General features: G+C 43.6%; 5 protein-coding genes across 14 annotated transcripts in view; 2 read left to right on the forward strand and 3 right to left on the reverse strand.

Moving 5' to 3' along the window:
- Positions 1-17,108, forward strand: part of LOC110835287 (neurobeachin-like protein 1) — a 174,461-nt gene that overhangs the window by 63,797 nt on the left and 93,556 nt on the right. The gene's annotated exons all lie outside the window — the stretch shown is intronic.
- LOC110835295 (larval cuticle protein A2B-like) overlaps positions 1-17,108 on the forward strand; it is a 94,233-nt gene that overhangs the window by 10,708 nt on the left and 66,417 nt on the right. The gene's annotated exons all lie outside the window — the stretch shown is intronic.
- LOC147875103 (larval cuticle protein A3A-like) lies at positions 4,136-6,535 on the reverse strand. The gene is made up of 2 exons (XM_087356048.1): positions 6,464-6,535; positions 4,136-4,861 (listed from the first exon to the last, which is right to left on the reverse strand). The coding sequence occupies exons 1-2, from the start codon at positions 6,473-6,475 to the stop codon at positions 4,286-4,288; spliced, it is 588 nt and encodes a 195-aa protein (XP_087212174.1). The 5' UTR covers positions 6,476-6,535; the 3' UTR covers positions 4,136-4,285.
- Positions 9,902-10,972, reverse strand: LOC110835297 (larval cuticle protein A3A-like). The gene is made up of 2 exons (XM_022075376.2): positions 10,881-10,972; positions 9,902-10,475 (listed from the first exon to the last, which is right to left on the reverse strand). The coding sequence occupies exons 1-2, from the start codon at positions 10,890-10,892 to the stop codon at positions 9,975-9,977; spliced, it is 513 nt and encodes a 170-aa protein (XP_021931068.2). The 5' UTR covers positions 10,893-10,972; the 3' UTR covers positions 9,902-9,974.
- Positions 15,068-16,997, reverse strand: LOC110835294 (larval cuticle protein A3A). Its single transcript, XM_022075374.2, has 2 exons — positions 16,893-16,997; positions 15,068-15,642 (listed from the first exon to the last, which is right to left on the reverse strand). The coding sequence occupies exons 1-2, from the start codon at positions 16,902-16,904 to the stop codon at positions 15,184-15,186; spliced, it is 471 nt and encodes a 156-aa protein (XP_021931066.1). The 5' UTR covers positions 16,905-16,997; the 3' UTR covers positions 15,068-15,183.

Genomic DNA, 17,108 nt, shown 5'->3' on the forward strand with positions numbered 1-17,108 from the left:
AACTTGTAGAAATAATGTTCGAAGTTGTAAATTGGATTCAGGTAGCCCAAGATAGTGTCTATTGGCGGGCCCTTTTGAACACGGTAAAGACCGTTTATATCCGATAAAAGGCTGAGGATTTCTGGATCAGCTCTTGGAGAACAATTTTACTTCTTAGAGTTGGTCGTGTCACAGCCTCGGTTTGGATACGCTTTGACCCAGTAGCTGTCCGGTCAGAATGTAGGTCACACACTTGAGGCTTGTCAAGGCTGTCTTAGACATTAGCTCCGACCTCGCTCCCAGGTTCCACAGCGCAGCTCGACATTTCTCTGACGCGCCAATGTCAGTCACTTCGACGATACATAATTTCTGAAGTTGAAATGGCGGTGTTAAATAACATATGACGAAGTGAAAACGTGCCTAACGTGCGTTTCAGAGACGTTATCAATTTTGTACTTTGTTTTATCGTGGATTTCGGAGCTAAAGACCATACGAGGTGCGATCGGAAAGTTTCTAGACTGCGCCTATAAAACCCGTACACTTATCTCAGGTATTAAATTCATCCATCACCCTCGAAGTAGTTCCCCTGGGAGTGAACACAACGATCCCAGCGCCGCTGCCAAGCCTGAAAGCATCCCTGGAAATCTTTCTTTGTCAGCCTGTCAAGCACCATCTGCGATTCTGCCTGAATCTCTTCTATCGTCTCAAATCTCCTTCCCTTTAGCTGAATTTTCATCTTTGGGAAGAGGAAGAAGTCACACTGCGAATAAGGAGGGTGCGGGATGACGGCCATGGTGTTTGAGGCCAAAAACTGCCGAACTTTGAGGGCGGTGTGCGCTGGCGCGTTGTCATGATGCGTCGCATGTGGAGTTCTTCCTTTAGAATCAGCTGACAGGTCCCATAGCCTATCCCAACAATGTCGCACAAGTCGTTGATGGTACGACGTCGATCTTCGTGAATGGCCTGCCGAATCTTCGTAACATTTTCGGGCGTTGTGCTCGAAGATGGTCGTCCAGAACGCTCGTCATCATCGACAGAGGTTCGACCATTTTTAAAACGTGAATGCCACACAAAAGTTTGTGCACGACCCATTGTGGACTCCCCAAATGCTTGCTTTAGCATTTCATAGGTTCCCGTAGCCGTTTTGGCGAGTCTTTGGCAAAATTTGATGCACACGGCATTCCGAAATCGCAGGAGGGTCGGTGTAATGCACTACCAAAACGCCCGTAACTAAGAAACAAATGCTAATTCGATGATGCCGGCTGGCACACTGATTCACTATGAATGTAGGCCGCACCCCCTAAAGGCAGAAGCTCGTACTACATCCGGTTCGCCCGCTATTGACACAGTCTAGAAACTTTCCGATCGCACCTCGTATCAGTGTAGGGTTGCGTCAGATTAGGAAAGCTCTGTGCCTGTACGCTGTTTTCAGCGTATGATACAGTTGAAAGAATGCGTAGAGGTTTTATCGTCATCTGAAATAAATTTCCTGCATATAAATTTCAAACAACACGGTTATTAAATGTTTTATATATACCGCGTTTTAGGGGACTAGTTACTATTAAAAATTTTAATAAAAAAAAGACTATTTACGCATCATGTTGGTGATGCGATTTCAAAACCAAGGCATTTCTTGTTAGTGCAAACTAAATTTTGTAACCGCGTACGTAGCATAGGACTGTGTTCGCGGTGCATTCTCCGCCTGCGTCCACAAAGTGCAGTTCTACAGCCCTGTCCTTGCGTTCATTACCTAATGCTTCGGAGTTCACTGTTAACTTCTGTTGAACCGTGTCTGACCCACCGTAAAACTGACATTACATTGCGCTGGATTGGGATTTACTTCGCTACTCTGGATTTCTGTCTCTCTTACTTCAATTCGCTTTTTATCTTGCCGAGAGGCGTATGGAGACCGTGCATTGTCTCGAGTAGCCTCAAGGATAAGGGTTGTTGAGTTGCGTTCACCCGCCGTTCCCAGCCGCTCTGATAAATACTAACAATATTGAACTGGTAATTGCATTTGTATTGTTCCGAATGTGGGTTAGACGTGTGACTTGTAGTTCAAGCCCTGTCGCAACTCTTATTGCAAATAACAACACCTAGGAGAGTCTGGGGACTCATGTTTGTGTGTTGTAGTTTGTATGGAATAACTTAAAAGTAGGCCAGTGTTCGGAACACGGTCAGTTATTTCCGAATGTGTTCTTTGTAACTTCCTGTAATTGTAGGCCTGCATTTTTGTAAAGCTTGGTCTTTCACATTAAGGGAATAGTACAAATTGAAGGTGCTGAGAGTCAGCAGAGATGAAGTGACTGGAGAAAAGCGTATAACAAGAAACTTCATAATTTATGTTCGCCGAATATCACTATTATGATGATGAAGAGATGATGAGATGGGAGGGGCATGTGGCACGCATGGGGAAGTTGAGAAATGTATGCAACATTTTGATTGGAAAGCTTGAAGGGAACATGACTCCTGGGAGACCTAGACGTAGATGGAAGACAATTTAAAATGGATTATAATGAAACAGGGTATGAGAGTGCGAACTGGATTTATGTAGCTGGGGATAGACACAGTGCAGGTCACCAATATTAAGTTTTCTCAACATCCGTTCTACAATTTTAAATATGCAGCGTGTGGATGGAAGGATAGAAAGACACGGGGCATAATTGATTTCGTTTCGTAGGTTTTATAAAAAAACGCAGATTAATTGAAGTGTAAATTTTCCAAAATGCACCAGCTTTGAAAGTATTTACGAAGAAAGCAGTACGCAGAGTCAAAACAGGAACGAATGTAACGGACACTAACACGCAACGAGGTGGCCCAGTGCTTGCAGGATGATCGCCCTGCGTCACCAGGCAGAGGATAGAGGACAGTAATTGCTTTGTGTGCTGTGGTTCAGATAGGACTCGCCTCCCTTGATGTTTGGTTAGTAACCGAGATGATCCGTCAAGTACGAATCGAGAGGGCTCTGTGGATGGCGGGTTGTGCCACTCTCTAAAATTGGCCTGACGGAACTGATGAAAAACCACTGAAGATCAAATCTTGGTAATCATTTCTGCAACCAAATGTCAGTCTGATTTCACCATTAACGAATAGTGACATACTCGGTCATTGAGGTGCCAAGGTTACTCCCTTCTGCCTTGACTTTCGCGTAGCGGCTGTGCATTATGATGCTTTTTCTAAGTTTCTTCCGTCATTACAACGTGGTCGTTAACCTACATAGTTACACGTAGTGTTATTTCGCTTCATTCCATTTCCCGCTGACAATTTTTTTCTTTTCTTGTTTTTGTAGAAATTTGAAGAGAATGAGTGGATTTTTGTTAAGTTTTCCCCTAAGTTCGGTCCTCGAAGTACCGAAATGCGTGTACTTCGGCTGCACGAATTTCGAACCGTCTGGTTCAACCAAGCGATGTGCAATACTGATCGCCTCGCTTCTTGCTGACAGACTCGTGGATGGAGTCACTTCTCACATATTAACAGGCGTGTAACTTATCTTGGCATTTGATTAAAGGACGTCTTGAGTGGGACCAAACAAATTCGCTTAAGCTGTAACACGCCTAAACTTAAAGTCGGTTCTTTGCTGTCCCATCAGCTGATTTTTAGCAGGCTCTTGAGCGATTGCCAATATATTGTATTTAAATAGGCCATGACCACTTTATACTCACTAATCTCCTAATCACCCTGTAATTTTGGAAGATGGCTGACTTCGGTTATGTCGCACTATGCGTTCTGGAAGAAATATTTACAGACGTTCCAGAGATGCTTCTGCCTCCAGCCATCATTAGGGCGATCGCCAGTATCTGCCAGGTTACACTGAGCGACATTGCAGAAGATAGCCATCTTCTCACTCGTCGCCGCGAGAACTGAAAATCTCATTCGGTTACTTCCTTTGAAGCATCGTAATCTTGTCAGTTGATTCAGTGATGTGGTGGGATCACGGCACGTACCACTTTGTGCCGTGTCTGCTACTTACGCCACACTTGCGCAATGGCTGAATGTGCGTTGAGAAATGGTACTCTCTCAATCCGAATATTTTAGTTAGCCGTTTTCATAACGTTCGCAGTGTGACAACTGTGTCTTCACTGTCGCCATTCCATCCATCTCTAGCATGCGGATGACACAACTTTAAATTCCAAATCTCAAATCAACAACACATGTATTTGTAAGCAAATATATTTATTTATGTACATTAACAAGATATAATTGTTAACTATATTATGGAAATAAATAAGTTACAGAAGAGTGGAAACCCATAGTTCGTGCGAAAAGAGCTTACGACTTCAGGTTGTGATTGGGTCAGTACAGTAACTTAACCAATAAGGGCCTTTGTATGGAAGGGGGCAGCATAGGGGGAAGCATAGGCGGCAGGAGCAGCATATGCTAGGGGGGCGGCGACCTTAGCAACTGCGGGGGCGGCGTATGCTAGGGGAGCGGCAACCTTAGCTACTGGTGCGGCGAGGGGAGTCTTGTGTACTACGGCGTTGAATCCGTTGACGGGGTCAGCGGTGTACTCGACGGTACGCACTGTGCCGTCGGGCTCTACCAGGCTGTAGCTGCCCTGGACGACGTCTCCGCTTCGGCTCTCGTGCTGGCTCTTGGAGTCTCCGGTCAGAGCGTCCTGGATGTCATAAGCGTAGCTGTACTGGGGGTTGGGGTCGTAGTCGGTGTCGACGGCTACGGGGGCGGCTACCTTAGCGACAGCGGGTGCACCGTAAGCGAGGGGAGCGGCGCCGTAAGCCAGGGGAGCGGCGCCGTAACGCAGGGGAGCGGCGCCGTAACCCAGGGGAGCGGCTCCGTAACCCAGAGGGGCGCCAGGAGCCACGACGGCGGGGGCCCCGATGACTCCGGCGCGGGCGACGGCCACGAGGGCGGCGAGGACGAAGAACTGGAAATTAGCAGATTAGAGTCCTTTTAACACGTGTCGAGTTCGTATGTGGGCGTTAGGTGTCGTGTGGGTGTTGGCGTATTAACCATGTTAAACTTTACCCAGTGTATACACTTTTGCTGCTAAACGCTATTAGGAACCAGACTGTAGTGTGTTTGGGAGACTTCCACAGCGTCTCATACGTGATAGGTTGATGTGCTCAGCTTTGAAGATTTTTAAAATTTATACTGACTGTAATGTGGATATACATATTTCTAGTCACGAGACCCAAATTTGTGGCAAAGGTTGAGAGAGACATTAGAAACGCTATTTATGTCCAGTAATTGATAATTAAGGTACATGCTGTGGCTTTCTTTGGTTCGTTGTTACCAACAGCGGCTGGACGTTTTGACGTAAGCACGTTCCTCTAAGTTCTGTAACTTCTACTGCCGATTGACAGCCGGTGTTATTGAATGTTCGTATGTAAAGGCCAGACAGCTTATTGTAATGCAGTCAGATGTCAACAAACTGCAACTAGTAATTCTAGAAATGAAACGCGAGACATGACAGTCCACTGCACACATGTGAATAACTTAATTACGGTATTTGAAAATTCTCATTCAGAAATAAAAGTCAAGAAGGTGGAGATGGGCCTCAGTAAGATCCCTAGGCAACATTCTATCAGATATTTTAAAACTGAATACTGTTGGGGTTTTCACAGAGATGAAAATGTGCCTTGTGATTTGTGACGTGTAATCTCGTAGGTGGTTACGAACGTTTCGAAGCAGCTCTTTAGGACGTTGTTTGACTGACTAGAATCTCATTTCTGTGATGAAAATAGAGGTATTACGTTTCTTTGATAATTGGGTCACCATCTAGAAGGTTTCGCGGTGTTATCTTACAGTGGAACGCAATTCTGAAACTCGCTGAGCTCCACGCCATGAAAGCGTTGGTGATCCACCTTTACGCCTCAACCGCTTTGCCGTTGATGTAAGGGCCTTCGGTACCCATTGGATATGAAGCTGGGTGAGCCACAGAGCCGATATGGACCGAAGGCTAAATGAAAAATTTTGTACCCCTGCAGGGTATCGAACCCCAGTCGTCCTACCCGTAGTCAGATACTGTACTGTCTGGATTTGGGATATTTACGTGATGTGATGAATTTGTATAATAAACATCTTTTAACTTTGCCTTAAAATTATTTGTAATTTGGTGAAAATTTTTCTTGGGTAAAACATTAATTTTGCCTGTAATTATTTGCAATTTGATGGAAATTTGATGAGTCAGACATGAAAACGTATTTAGGTACTTAAGTAGTTCTAAATTGTTAGTACTTATTGCCTATTAGCACACTTTTATATGTAATAATTTGTGAGCAGAACCCACATATTTTGAACAGGGCTATTGTTTATTTAACAGTGTCAAACGAACTCGATTGTCATCTGTGTATATTTATAAATTAATTATGCACGAATTTTCGGTTTTGTAAAGTATGAAGTATCAGGGAGACTTGCAGCCAGTATAAGTAATGTCTTTAACTTTTACATTGACTCGGTTGTGAAGTGGTTAAGCGCTTAGTGTCGATTAGTGTTCCTAATAAAACACTTAATAGATAGTACTCACCTTGCAGATCATTGTGTGTGTGTTGTGGTGTGTCGTGCTGCGAGTATGCACACTGTCGGGGCCTGAGCCGTATTTATACTGACCGCCGCGTGACGCAAGCGTTTCGACACTGACCACGCCTGGGCCTCGTACCCTTCCCGCGGGCGTTGCGCTTGGTCCGATATTTGTCACCGTGCTGAGTAGTGCAGGAATACCGAGAAACGTCAGGTTGATTGGAAGTTTAATCCTAAACCTTAAGAGAAGAAACCGAGGCGTAGATAGTAGGATGATTTCAAAACGGATCTTGATAAAATGGGTTGTGGAGTGGATTTAACTGACTCAAGGTATACGGTACAAATTGGGATTACATAAAAGGAATTTTTTTTATGTATTGACTGTCGGCAGTTCAATAAACCTCTGTACCATGGAACTACTCCACTTAAATCTCCCTTTATTACCAAATTTTCCATCTCAAAATTAATTTCATGACGAATTGTGGTATCATACACTTCAGGAATCATGGGGTTGGGGGTGAGACCTTGCAACTTTTCCTCTGAATATCCTCATGTACAGTTGATTTGTTAATCACTGGCGCTGACTTGTAGATAGTGACCAAGTTTCTAAGGAAAGTATAACTTCCATCTTCAGCACAGAACTCAGATTATAGTGAGTCAAACTCTGCCTTGAAGACAGAATCGTCGCATTTAGCGTCCAATAAAGAAAGGTGTTTATGTACATTGGGCGAAGGATGGAAGTGATCGTGGCCTACCGCACGGTAATTATTCTAACGTTTGTCGGGAGGAACTGAGGAAATATGGGAGGAAAATACTGGGCAGGATAACCGACTGCCACGTTGCCATTGGTCGTGCTTATGTTAATATATGTGTGTACTTTCGAATCTTGTGTCAAGTTAAAGAGTTGGAGCCAGTGTTTGAATTCCTGGCCATCTACGTGGAAAATTTTTTCGATTCGGTGCTTATAACGCGTTTGAATATTAACGCATTTAGACTGATCTTGACACACTCAGGTCTGGTTTTCTCCGTTAGTTGCTTAATGTTTTCTGGACTTCAACGTAGACGACCGACTTCAGATGTCCCCACAGAAAGAATTCAACAGGCGTGAGGTCCTTTAACTTGGGTGGCCGTTCGATGAGCCCTTCCAGTTGTTTGAAAGTGTTTAATCTCACTTTGTATGCCCAGATTCAAGTGGTCACGTGACTCCGCCACTATGTGTGAGGGTTCCTATTGTGCCAGTCCAGGCTCGTAGTTCGATTCCCGAACGGGCTGAACCTTGTGATGAAAAGATAAACCAGGCTTTGGCGCATTAATCTGGTTTATAAAAAAACGAAGGAGGCGTGATTAGATGGTAATTAGATACGCCTTACTTCATCAAAATGTAATTAATTTCGTAAACTTTGGCATTGTTTAATGTATCAAATTGAAAGTGAGAGGCGACAATCAGTCGTTCCTTCCAGACTTTCCGTCTAGCTCTCGCAACCGTAAAACTTGTTTACGAGGCGAGAACTTGGGCCTTTCAAGATAAGGAATGATTGTTGCCATGGAACTGTAGCTGTGGGGCGACGGACCAATGAAATTTGAATATGGCTTTTCGGCGCCTTTCTGACGTCATGGGTGACTTTTGGGGAACGAATCGGATCGCCGTATTCAATTCAAAATTTAGAACAACTACAGGTTGAGGGGGGTATTCTTAACCTGGTACTTGTGCTGTGGAGCTGCTTACGTTTTGTTCTCCAATCGGGCAGACACATTCTACTTGAACCTAAAAATTTAACATATAAAGACAAACAGCCGAATCATCGCGCTGCCTTACATTCAGTGTAATTGGATATATATACGTCTGTGTATCTCAAGAGGCAATGTAAGTGTACTTCTCCAAGAACATCTCAGTGTCGTCTATCAGTTGCCCAAGACAAGAGATTTCGCTTCCTTTGTGCAAACGCCGCTTCAACCATCGGCTTCCCTTTATATCCTTCCACCTAACTAAAAATATATCTCAAGTTGTAACCGCAAGCAACCGGACACGCTACAGGGTTTGAACCCGTGGCAACTTTCGTTGAGTGACAAGTTACAGCGGAGGGACGGTTACACTATTTCGAGACAGCTCTAGACCGATTTTCCGAAGTGCATCATGACTTCTGGTATTTCATTGCTGGGTTCATGAAATTTGTAAATCTTTCATAACATACAATTCTTATGAAGTCTTTATTTGTAATTGTTTAAAAATCACACGAACGGAATTCGATTTGATAGTTTCGACATGCTTCTACTCCATTCGGCCTGCCGTGCCGTGTGTCTGGAATAGAATATCAAAAATGCGATGCAGGAGCTGTTTGTCATGGGAATTAAGACATTTGAGTACTCTTACCCTTAATTTTGTGTCGTTGTGCGACATTGTAGGCCTAGGGCGTGGTTCGGAGAGCAAGCCGAGTCAAGATCAACGACTCTGGACGTGCTGTGGCACGTCATGCAACACTTGTCTGGCCATTAAATACAGCTTGTAGGAAATTTGGAAACTTGTTGAACCTGTTCTTACGGGTATACAGAACAAATTGAATGAACCAGCATTTTACAGTCTCCTATAAGCAATGTTGATTTCCACATTCTTGTATAATCAATGACAAAGCTGTTGGCCTGAAAAAATTATAATGATCAATTATGTATATTTTTCCCGAGATGTTATTAGACTTATCAAGCCAAGAGCGCGTGGTGTGTAGCAATAACGGGGCATTCAGAAATGCATACAAGATTTTAGTCTGAAAACCTGAAGAAAGTATTTGAGACTTAGTTGGAAGGATACTGTAAAATGGGGATCTAGAAGGCATCAAGGTGTGACACTGTTAATTGGCTTCATGTGGTTTATGATGCATTGGTGGGCTATTGTGAACACGGTAATGGACCTCCGGGAATTATAAATGGGAAATGTTTTCAAATGCTGAATTACTGTTATCTTCTCAGTGAGGGCTGCTGTATGAAATTACAGTTGACCACGCTTCATACTCACCTTCAACGCTTAGTGCAGAGGGATATTCACCGGCTTGACCATGTTGGAGCAGATGTTGGGTCGAAGTCCGAAGGTTTCTGACAGTGTTGCGTTATAACATATAAAATTGTACTGCTGTCTCTTCTGGACTAAGTGCATATTATTTTAATTTAAATTGATAGCAGACCCCACTAAAAAAACACGCAATAACCCGTAGCCAATTGTACCTTCTTGATTTTTTTATATTTAAGACTAACAGGTTGAACTAGCATTGGTAATGTGGCTGGACAACTTTTCGTCAGCATAAATGGGTCTGTTTGCCGTGAATCCACCGTTTACTCTGGTGTCTGTTTCCACAGTTAAAGAGTTGCTGAGTTGTGATCAGTTGTTCATACGGAGTCGTAATCCAAGGAAATGAAAGCAGAGGTGTAACATCTTTAGAGTGTAAGAAAAATATAATTCATAAGAAGTTTTTTTATTGACGATTATTTGAAGAGAAGGATGTATTTACAAAGAGACGGTGGATGGCAAATTAACCGTAGATGGCCTTAGCGTGGATTCCGGCTGCATATCCGATTGGGGCAGCCACGGGGGCGGCGATTGCCACCGGGGCGGCTACACGGGCAACGGGAGCAGCAACTTTGGCGATGGGGGCGGCGAGGGGAGTCTTGTGCACGACGGCGTTGAATCCGTTGACGGGGTCAGCGGTGTACTCGACGGTACGCACTGTGCCGTCGGGCTCTACCAGGCTGTAGCTGCCCTGGACGACGTCTCCACTGCGGCTCTCCTGCTGGCTCTTAGCGTCCCCGGTCAGAGCGTCCTGGATGTCATAAGCGTAGCTGTACTGGGGGTTGGGGTCATAGTCGGTGTCGACGGCTACCTTGGCGACAGCGGGTGCAGCGTAAGCGAGGGGAGCGGCGCCGTAAGCCAGGGGAGCGGCGCCGTAACCCAAAGGGGCGCCAGGAGCCACGACGGCGGGGGCGCCGATGATTCCGGCGCGGGCGACGGCCAGGACGGCAGCGAAGACGAACAGCTGTGGAGAGACATTATGTTAGTTGCTTTCTGAGTGCAGACGTTAATGTTGTGGAGCTTCCAGCACGAGAACAAATTTCTCATAAAATATATTAGCTGGCTTTAAAAACGGTCATTTATCTCCCCGATACGAATTTCCCGTCAACTGTGATTGCCATATTTATCTATTAGTAACTTCCGTGTTATGTAAACCTAAGTTTTAACTTCTTGTTGTCTTTCTGGTGGAATTTTTATGCCTAAAATGTGAAATTATTTCGAGTTTTCACACTCCTGTCGATTTTATTCTGCTTTACACGGCTATATTAATTCATAATGCTATGTGTGCTTGTGTCGAATTATCTGAAATTCCTGATGCCAGACGACTTCTTATGAACTAGACGGATAAACTGGACTCTGAACGTCTTACCTTGTATGCCATGGTTACTTGAACGTTTGTGTTCTGGCGACGGTTGTAAGGGCTTATATACCTGATTGTGTCGCAAGCCTCCCCAGTTAGGTGGCAGACACCCAAATGGCGACCACGCCTCTCTTGGAGGTCTGGGTTTCTTGGTCATCGACGTATACAAGTTCATCTGAGGGAAAATTGAGTGAGGTGCAATGTGGCAGAGTGAGTTCAAGGAGTTTACTTGATGGGCAGACTGATTCGCTACACGTGACTAATTTACAGGCCGAGGTTTCAACTAAGCACCTCGCCACTACCCCTTGGCGATGGGCATGACTTTGCTTTGTTGTTGTGTTTTCTTATACTTTTTGCACGATCTGAAGTGAATTGTCTACGACTGGGCTACCGGAGACATTGCGTGTTACCTGTTCGTTAAGAATGCCCTGAGGCCTACCAAGGCTTTTATCCACCGCTAGTGAAGTTGACCTGAGCGTGCCGTTGGTACCAAGGTTAAGAGTGCTGTATTATAATCCGATGTCTTCTAAACGGCTTGATGGCACTTTACATATGCACTTGGTCAACTTTTCGGTACCTTTTACATGCAGTCGTAATGTTTCCAATACTAATACGGTTGATCCAGACTGAAATTTTTCGTTTGATTCCATGGTTGTGTATTGAATACACTTGATTGACATCGGAATCCTCAAAGTGCATACCCCAACATTCTAGTCCGAGTTTCACTTCTCTACGACTTGAATGTCGGTAGAAATAAACACTGAAGTCCGAAATGTCTTTTTTAATCTTTCATCCCTTGTTACAAGCTCAAATGTAGAGCAGAGTCTTTCTGAGAAGCTGCTATTCTTTCAGGTAGCCAAGAATTTCCCAGTCTTTTATGGAACTTGTAGTCAAATGAAGCCAGGCAACGTTCTCACACCCGTTTCTTACGATGGATTTTAATACTATCTCACCTTATATGCGTGTGTATCTTCAGTTTCGAAACACTTTTAACTGCGTTGCTGGTGTATAATTCTATTGAACAAGACTAACAGGATTACTTACGTACAAGATTCGATAAAATTTAAATTAATTTAAGAATTTAGAAAGAAAGAAGAACTGACGAGCTGTGTAGTTGACTGTCATCCATTCCTTTTATGTTCATCGTGCAAATAACGCGACTGAAGGCCGCCATTGCATATCAGACTCGTGTCCAGACTTGCTGCTGAACAAGACATTAATTTCACTCCAATGTCACAACTAGTTGTAGCTGAGTTTTGATAGAATAAAAAGTAGTCGTGCAGATTAGCATCTATATGGGTGAAAATTTGCTCGCGCGCCGAGTGGTAAGTTCGTGTGACCCAGATAACGTGGCAATATGAGTGCTGTTATGCACTTACGAAAGTGCATTCCTCCACCCCCACACGTGTTTGCGGCGAACTGGCTACAGAAGTTTGTTGTCTTCTGGGTTGTTGCGCCGCGTAGTCTGGTGAACATCTACCAGACTACACGGCATAACAACCCAGTTGACAGCAATCTTCAGACCCACCGCCGTGAAAACCTCAAATCCTACATAGAACTGGTTACAGTTTTCTTGGTACAGCGTTTTTCATCAACAGAAATTCGTTTTAAAAGGTAGCATTGGTCTTGTCTTTAAAGCCTAGTGGTACATATCTGCCCCACCTTTTCAGTCTGTAAGTGTGCACTTTTTATATTTGGTATAAATTCTAAGTGTAAAATGCGATTATTTTCTCCAACATCTTTAACAAGCCGATTTGTCGTGTTTTCTTTGCGGTACGCATTGAATTATTAAGTGAAGGCAGAGTGTCCGCAGTGCTGCCGCGGAAAGATTCGAGTTAAGTTGTCTTTTTATCGTTCTTACCCAAAATCGTATCGTACGCATGATCATCCGGCACGTAGACCCGTCGTTTGTATATCGTGCAAGAATACAGTCCCTAAACCCAAGATCATTTCTCGTCACATTATTGTCTACAGCAATACGTTTAAAATATATTCGGCTGTACTTATCCGTTTCTATGAATGCATACGTACTCCTGTCTCATACCGAATAATCTGAAAATAATTACAAGACGAAAGTCCTCGGGAAAGGTCAACTCAGAGACTGTTCTTATCTGCTCAACTCCGTTTCATAGTTTTATAGGGTTTCCAGCGTCGTATCTAATGCCATCCTGTAGCTCTATTGCTGTTAATTTGGCGTCTTTGAATCTAAGAACGAAACTAAACGCTCATAAACACCAAGGGCTGAGATCGTATCTATTGACACCTGAAAGAGATAATTTTATAGACTTATCGTACAGTTAAAAGTGTATCAGTTGTGTTTATTATCGTGGTTGCTATTAGCGAAGCATATAATCAGGGTCTATGTCTTTCATGAGTACTAAACTTATGTGGTAGACCTAACCACTCGACAGATAACTAAAGTTTGAAGATGACAGTGTTGTGGGTTATAGTGCCGTGTAATATGGTAGAACGCTCGGTTAATTTTGGCAAATTTGCAATAGGTTAGATGATGTTACGACAGGTAAGTTTAGTTTAGAAAGTTTGGGTAAGGTTAGGTTACGTTTCGTTGGGCTAGGTTAGGTTAGGTTAAGTATGTTTAGTGGATTTTGTGACGTTTTGACACTTATGACCACAATTAGTCACGTCCTTACAGTACGTCACGCTCCGTCACGATTTGTAAATATTCGTCACGTTTCGACACTTTTGGCCACATTTCGTCACTCCATTACAGTACACCACGCCTAGTCACGCTTTGTCACGCTTGGACACACTTTTCAAATCTTCGTCGTATTTTAACACTCATGGTGACCTCTCGTCACGCCTAGTTACGCTTTGTTACGCTTGGTCACGCTTTTGAAATTTTCGTCGCGTTTCGTCACATTTGGTGATTCCTTGTCACGACATGAATGCAGGTCTCGCTTAGTCACGCTTAGACACGCTATATCACGCTTTGCAACGCTTGGTCACTAAGTCACGTTTCGGCACGCTTACGTTATGTTACGTACGGCTGGATTAATTTTTGCTACTTTGCAATACGTGAGATGAATTTACTTGGCCATACTGATCTCAACTTGAGGTCAAGTATAGGTCAAGGTCATGTCAACGTCACGACAATATCAGGACGGCGTTTTGAGGAATATGGTCCTTTTTATCACGCTTATTTCTGCCGAACTGAAGGTGTCTTAAGTGACAATTCTCATGGATATTTGAGTTCATCTGTAGGTCGAGGTTATTTCAAGATCACGGCAATATCAGGCCAAGAGTTTGCCGAATATAGGCCTTGGAATTTTACGAATTCATTTTAAGGTCATATTTTCGCACGCTTATTTCTGCCGAGCAGTAGGTATCTGACCACACTCATGTCAAGTTGAGGTCACGGATAATTCAAGGTCATGTAAAGGTCTGACAGTATCAGACCAAGGGTTTGCTGAGTAGAGGCATTAAAAATATTAAGGGGATTTCACCACCACATTTCCTCACGCTTATTTCTGCCGAACTGTAGGGATCTGAAAGGCAGTCGCACACTTTCATGCGAATGTTATTTTGTTTAAAATATGGAGAGGATTTAGCATCCGTTTATTAGTTTCGAGCACATAAAAGAACTCACCTGATGATGACTAATTTAAGTTGAAACATGTAATGTATTTTAATAAAGTGACGAACAGCGGGTTCTAAATGCAGTTCATCTTCATTCCATTATAATAAACAAAGGTAAAGATATTACTGTTCAATACAGAATAAATTTTCTTATTTAAATACTCTTATGAAATTAAATATTTAATTTTGGTGGTAGGGTGTAAATAATTTCGATTATTTATGGTGATGCAAAATTTCACAATTGTACAGAACGCAGCGCCGGGCCACGTGTTGGGAAGCCTTGGTCCATGTCAAAGTCAGTCCGATATCATGGAATGAGATGTGAGAGTTGTATCAGTCAGTTGCTTCGTCAGTCCAAAGTGAGTGATTAAATGTCTATCTTCCTGCTTATAAGCAAGAAGAATAGATAAGGATCAAGTTACTTCTTAGTAGTCGTACATTTTTTAATGGAATTAAACTGTTGCTTAAATTCTTCATATGAAACATGTCAGAAAGGATGCAGGAGTTGGTGGTTAGTGACAGACTTGTATATAGCTTGCGTTGCCTTATCTCAGATTATAGGCGGTAGCAGAGTGTTACTTGGTAAAAACCCATGAACATTATTGTTGGAGAACTTTATTTTTATGACTGTACAAGTGGGTAACAAGAAATACGATCATGTATTACACTACAATAAATGCGTAAAATGTCGTGACTATCGAAATTAATGAGGAAGTTAGCCGTAGATGGCTTTCGTGTGAATGGGTGCCGCATATGCAGCAGGGGCTGCGTACGCTGCGGGGGCGGCATATGCTACTGGGGCGGCGACCTTAGCGATGGGTGCGGACAGGGGAGTCTTGTGTACTACGGCGTTGAATCCGTTGACGGGGTCAGCAGTGTACTCGACGGTGCGCACTGTGCCGTCGGGCTCTACCAGGCTGTAGCTGCCCTGGACGACGTCTCCGTCGCGGCTCTCCTGCTGGCTTTTCGCGTCGCCGGTCAGGGCGTCCTGAATGTCGTAAGCGTAGCTGTACTGGGGGTGAGGGTCGTAGTCGGTGTCGACCGCTACGGGGCCGGCTACCTTAGCGATAGCTGGTGCGCCGTAAGCGAGAGGTGCTCCATGTGTGGCGTAGGCCAAGGGTGCGCCAATGATTCCTGCACGGGCAGCGGCCACCAGGGCGGTGAGGACGATGAGCTGTGAGCAGAGAGAAACTAACTGTAACATTATAGATGGCAGATGGTGGGACTATACGATTACCGGATTAATGGCTTCCTTGTTGATGTTGCATCGTGTAGTCTAGTAGATACTGACTGACGTTACGAGGAACTTAACGTCACCCCAATGAAGGCTTCTCTGTAACGTCGCTAATTATCTACCACAGTACATGATGCAGCATCCAAGAAACCAGCCGCCTTCATTCTCGTCGCCCAGTGAACCTCAAATCTCAGATAGCGTTTTTAAACAAGACAACACTCAAGGTACGGAACTGCTTGCTATTTAGACACGGTAGGAGGGCTCAGCCCCCCCCCCCCCCCGGGCTGTCTTATTTCCGATTGTTACTATGCTACATGCTTATGTTTATTCAACGACCAGCTTTCTTCTCCGCACAAGTGAAGTGCACCTACATGCGTATAAAGCCGGTGGAGACAAGGCGACTCGTCCATGTATGTAGAGAGGCCATCAGGAACGAATGCTATGAATTTTAGCCCTTAGTGGTATTTATGTGCGTGAGTTGATATATTGAATGCTTCCGAAAGGCAGTGTGATATAAAACATTCAATTTTTTTCAGGTTGTACAATGTCAATCAATCCGCGCAATAGCTATTCTGTCTATTAGCACAAAATATAAAGCCCCTCTTTATGTAATTCTCTAAGTTCTCCTGTGTCTTTTAATTATCTCGTCAGCACTTCATTGTCAGACACTCTCTTTGTTATATTATTTCCATAGCGTGAGAGATCAGATTTCATTCCCGTATTAAACACGCAAGATTGTAATTTTCTGTATTTTAATATAGGATTTTAAAAAAGGAGACTCTAAGAAAAAATGCTTTGCTCAAAATTATATGAAGCATTTCCCGGATTTAATGTACTTTTAATATTATTATTGCTTACAATTTATATGCTCCTATGAATTGAATAATGTATAGGTGCCACAGAAATTTCCAGAGTACGTTATTTTTGTCAGAAATGCAGCATAGAAAACAAGCTAATCACGAGACGTTTCACAGTTTTACATTTTATTATCGGGTGGCGTAATGTTCAGTGACAGCTCATCTGTTGATGGCTTGTGGGCTGACTGAGCCAAGGCAGCTCAAAAGTAATATTTTGAAAAAAACGAAACGAACCTGTCAAGCAAAATCTATCTAGTTTTCTCAAATACTTATGCAATATTCTATATTTTCCCTGTACTTCCCATCCACAGCACAGCACAGCACAGCACGTACCTTGAACGCCATTGTGATCCAGTAGTCTCTGTTCCAGTGATGAAGGTATAAAACAGTGGGTTATATATATATGTGACAGAAGTGTCAGTTATGTGGCGTAACCACGTGGGTCTATTGTGAGACACCTTTCACCCTGGGGAGAAAAGGCTGGGTGTCTCAAAATGGACCCCACCTGGCTAGTGTAGGCTGGTCGCCCGGTCTATGAAGCAATTGGAC

Source organism: Zootermopsis nevadensis, unplaced genomic scaffold (genome assembly GCF_977971745.1).
Source record: "Zootermopsis nevadensis isolate Lab colony 2312 unplaced genomic scaffold, Znev_1.0 Znev_ptg000002l, whole genome shotgun sequence".
In the NCBI taxonomy this organism is placed as follows: Eukaryota; Metazoa; Arthropoda; class Insecta; order Blattodea; family Termopsidae; genus Zootermopsis; species Zootermopsis nevadensis.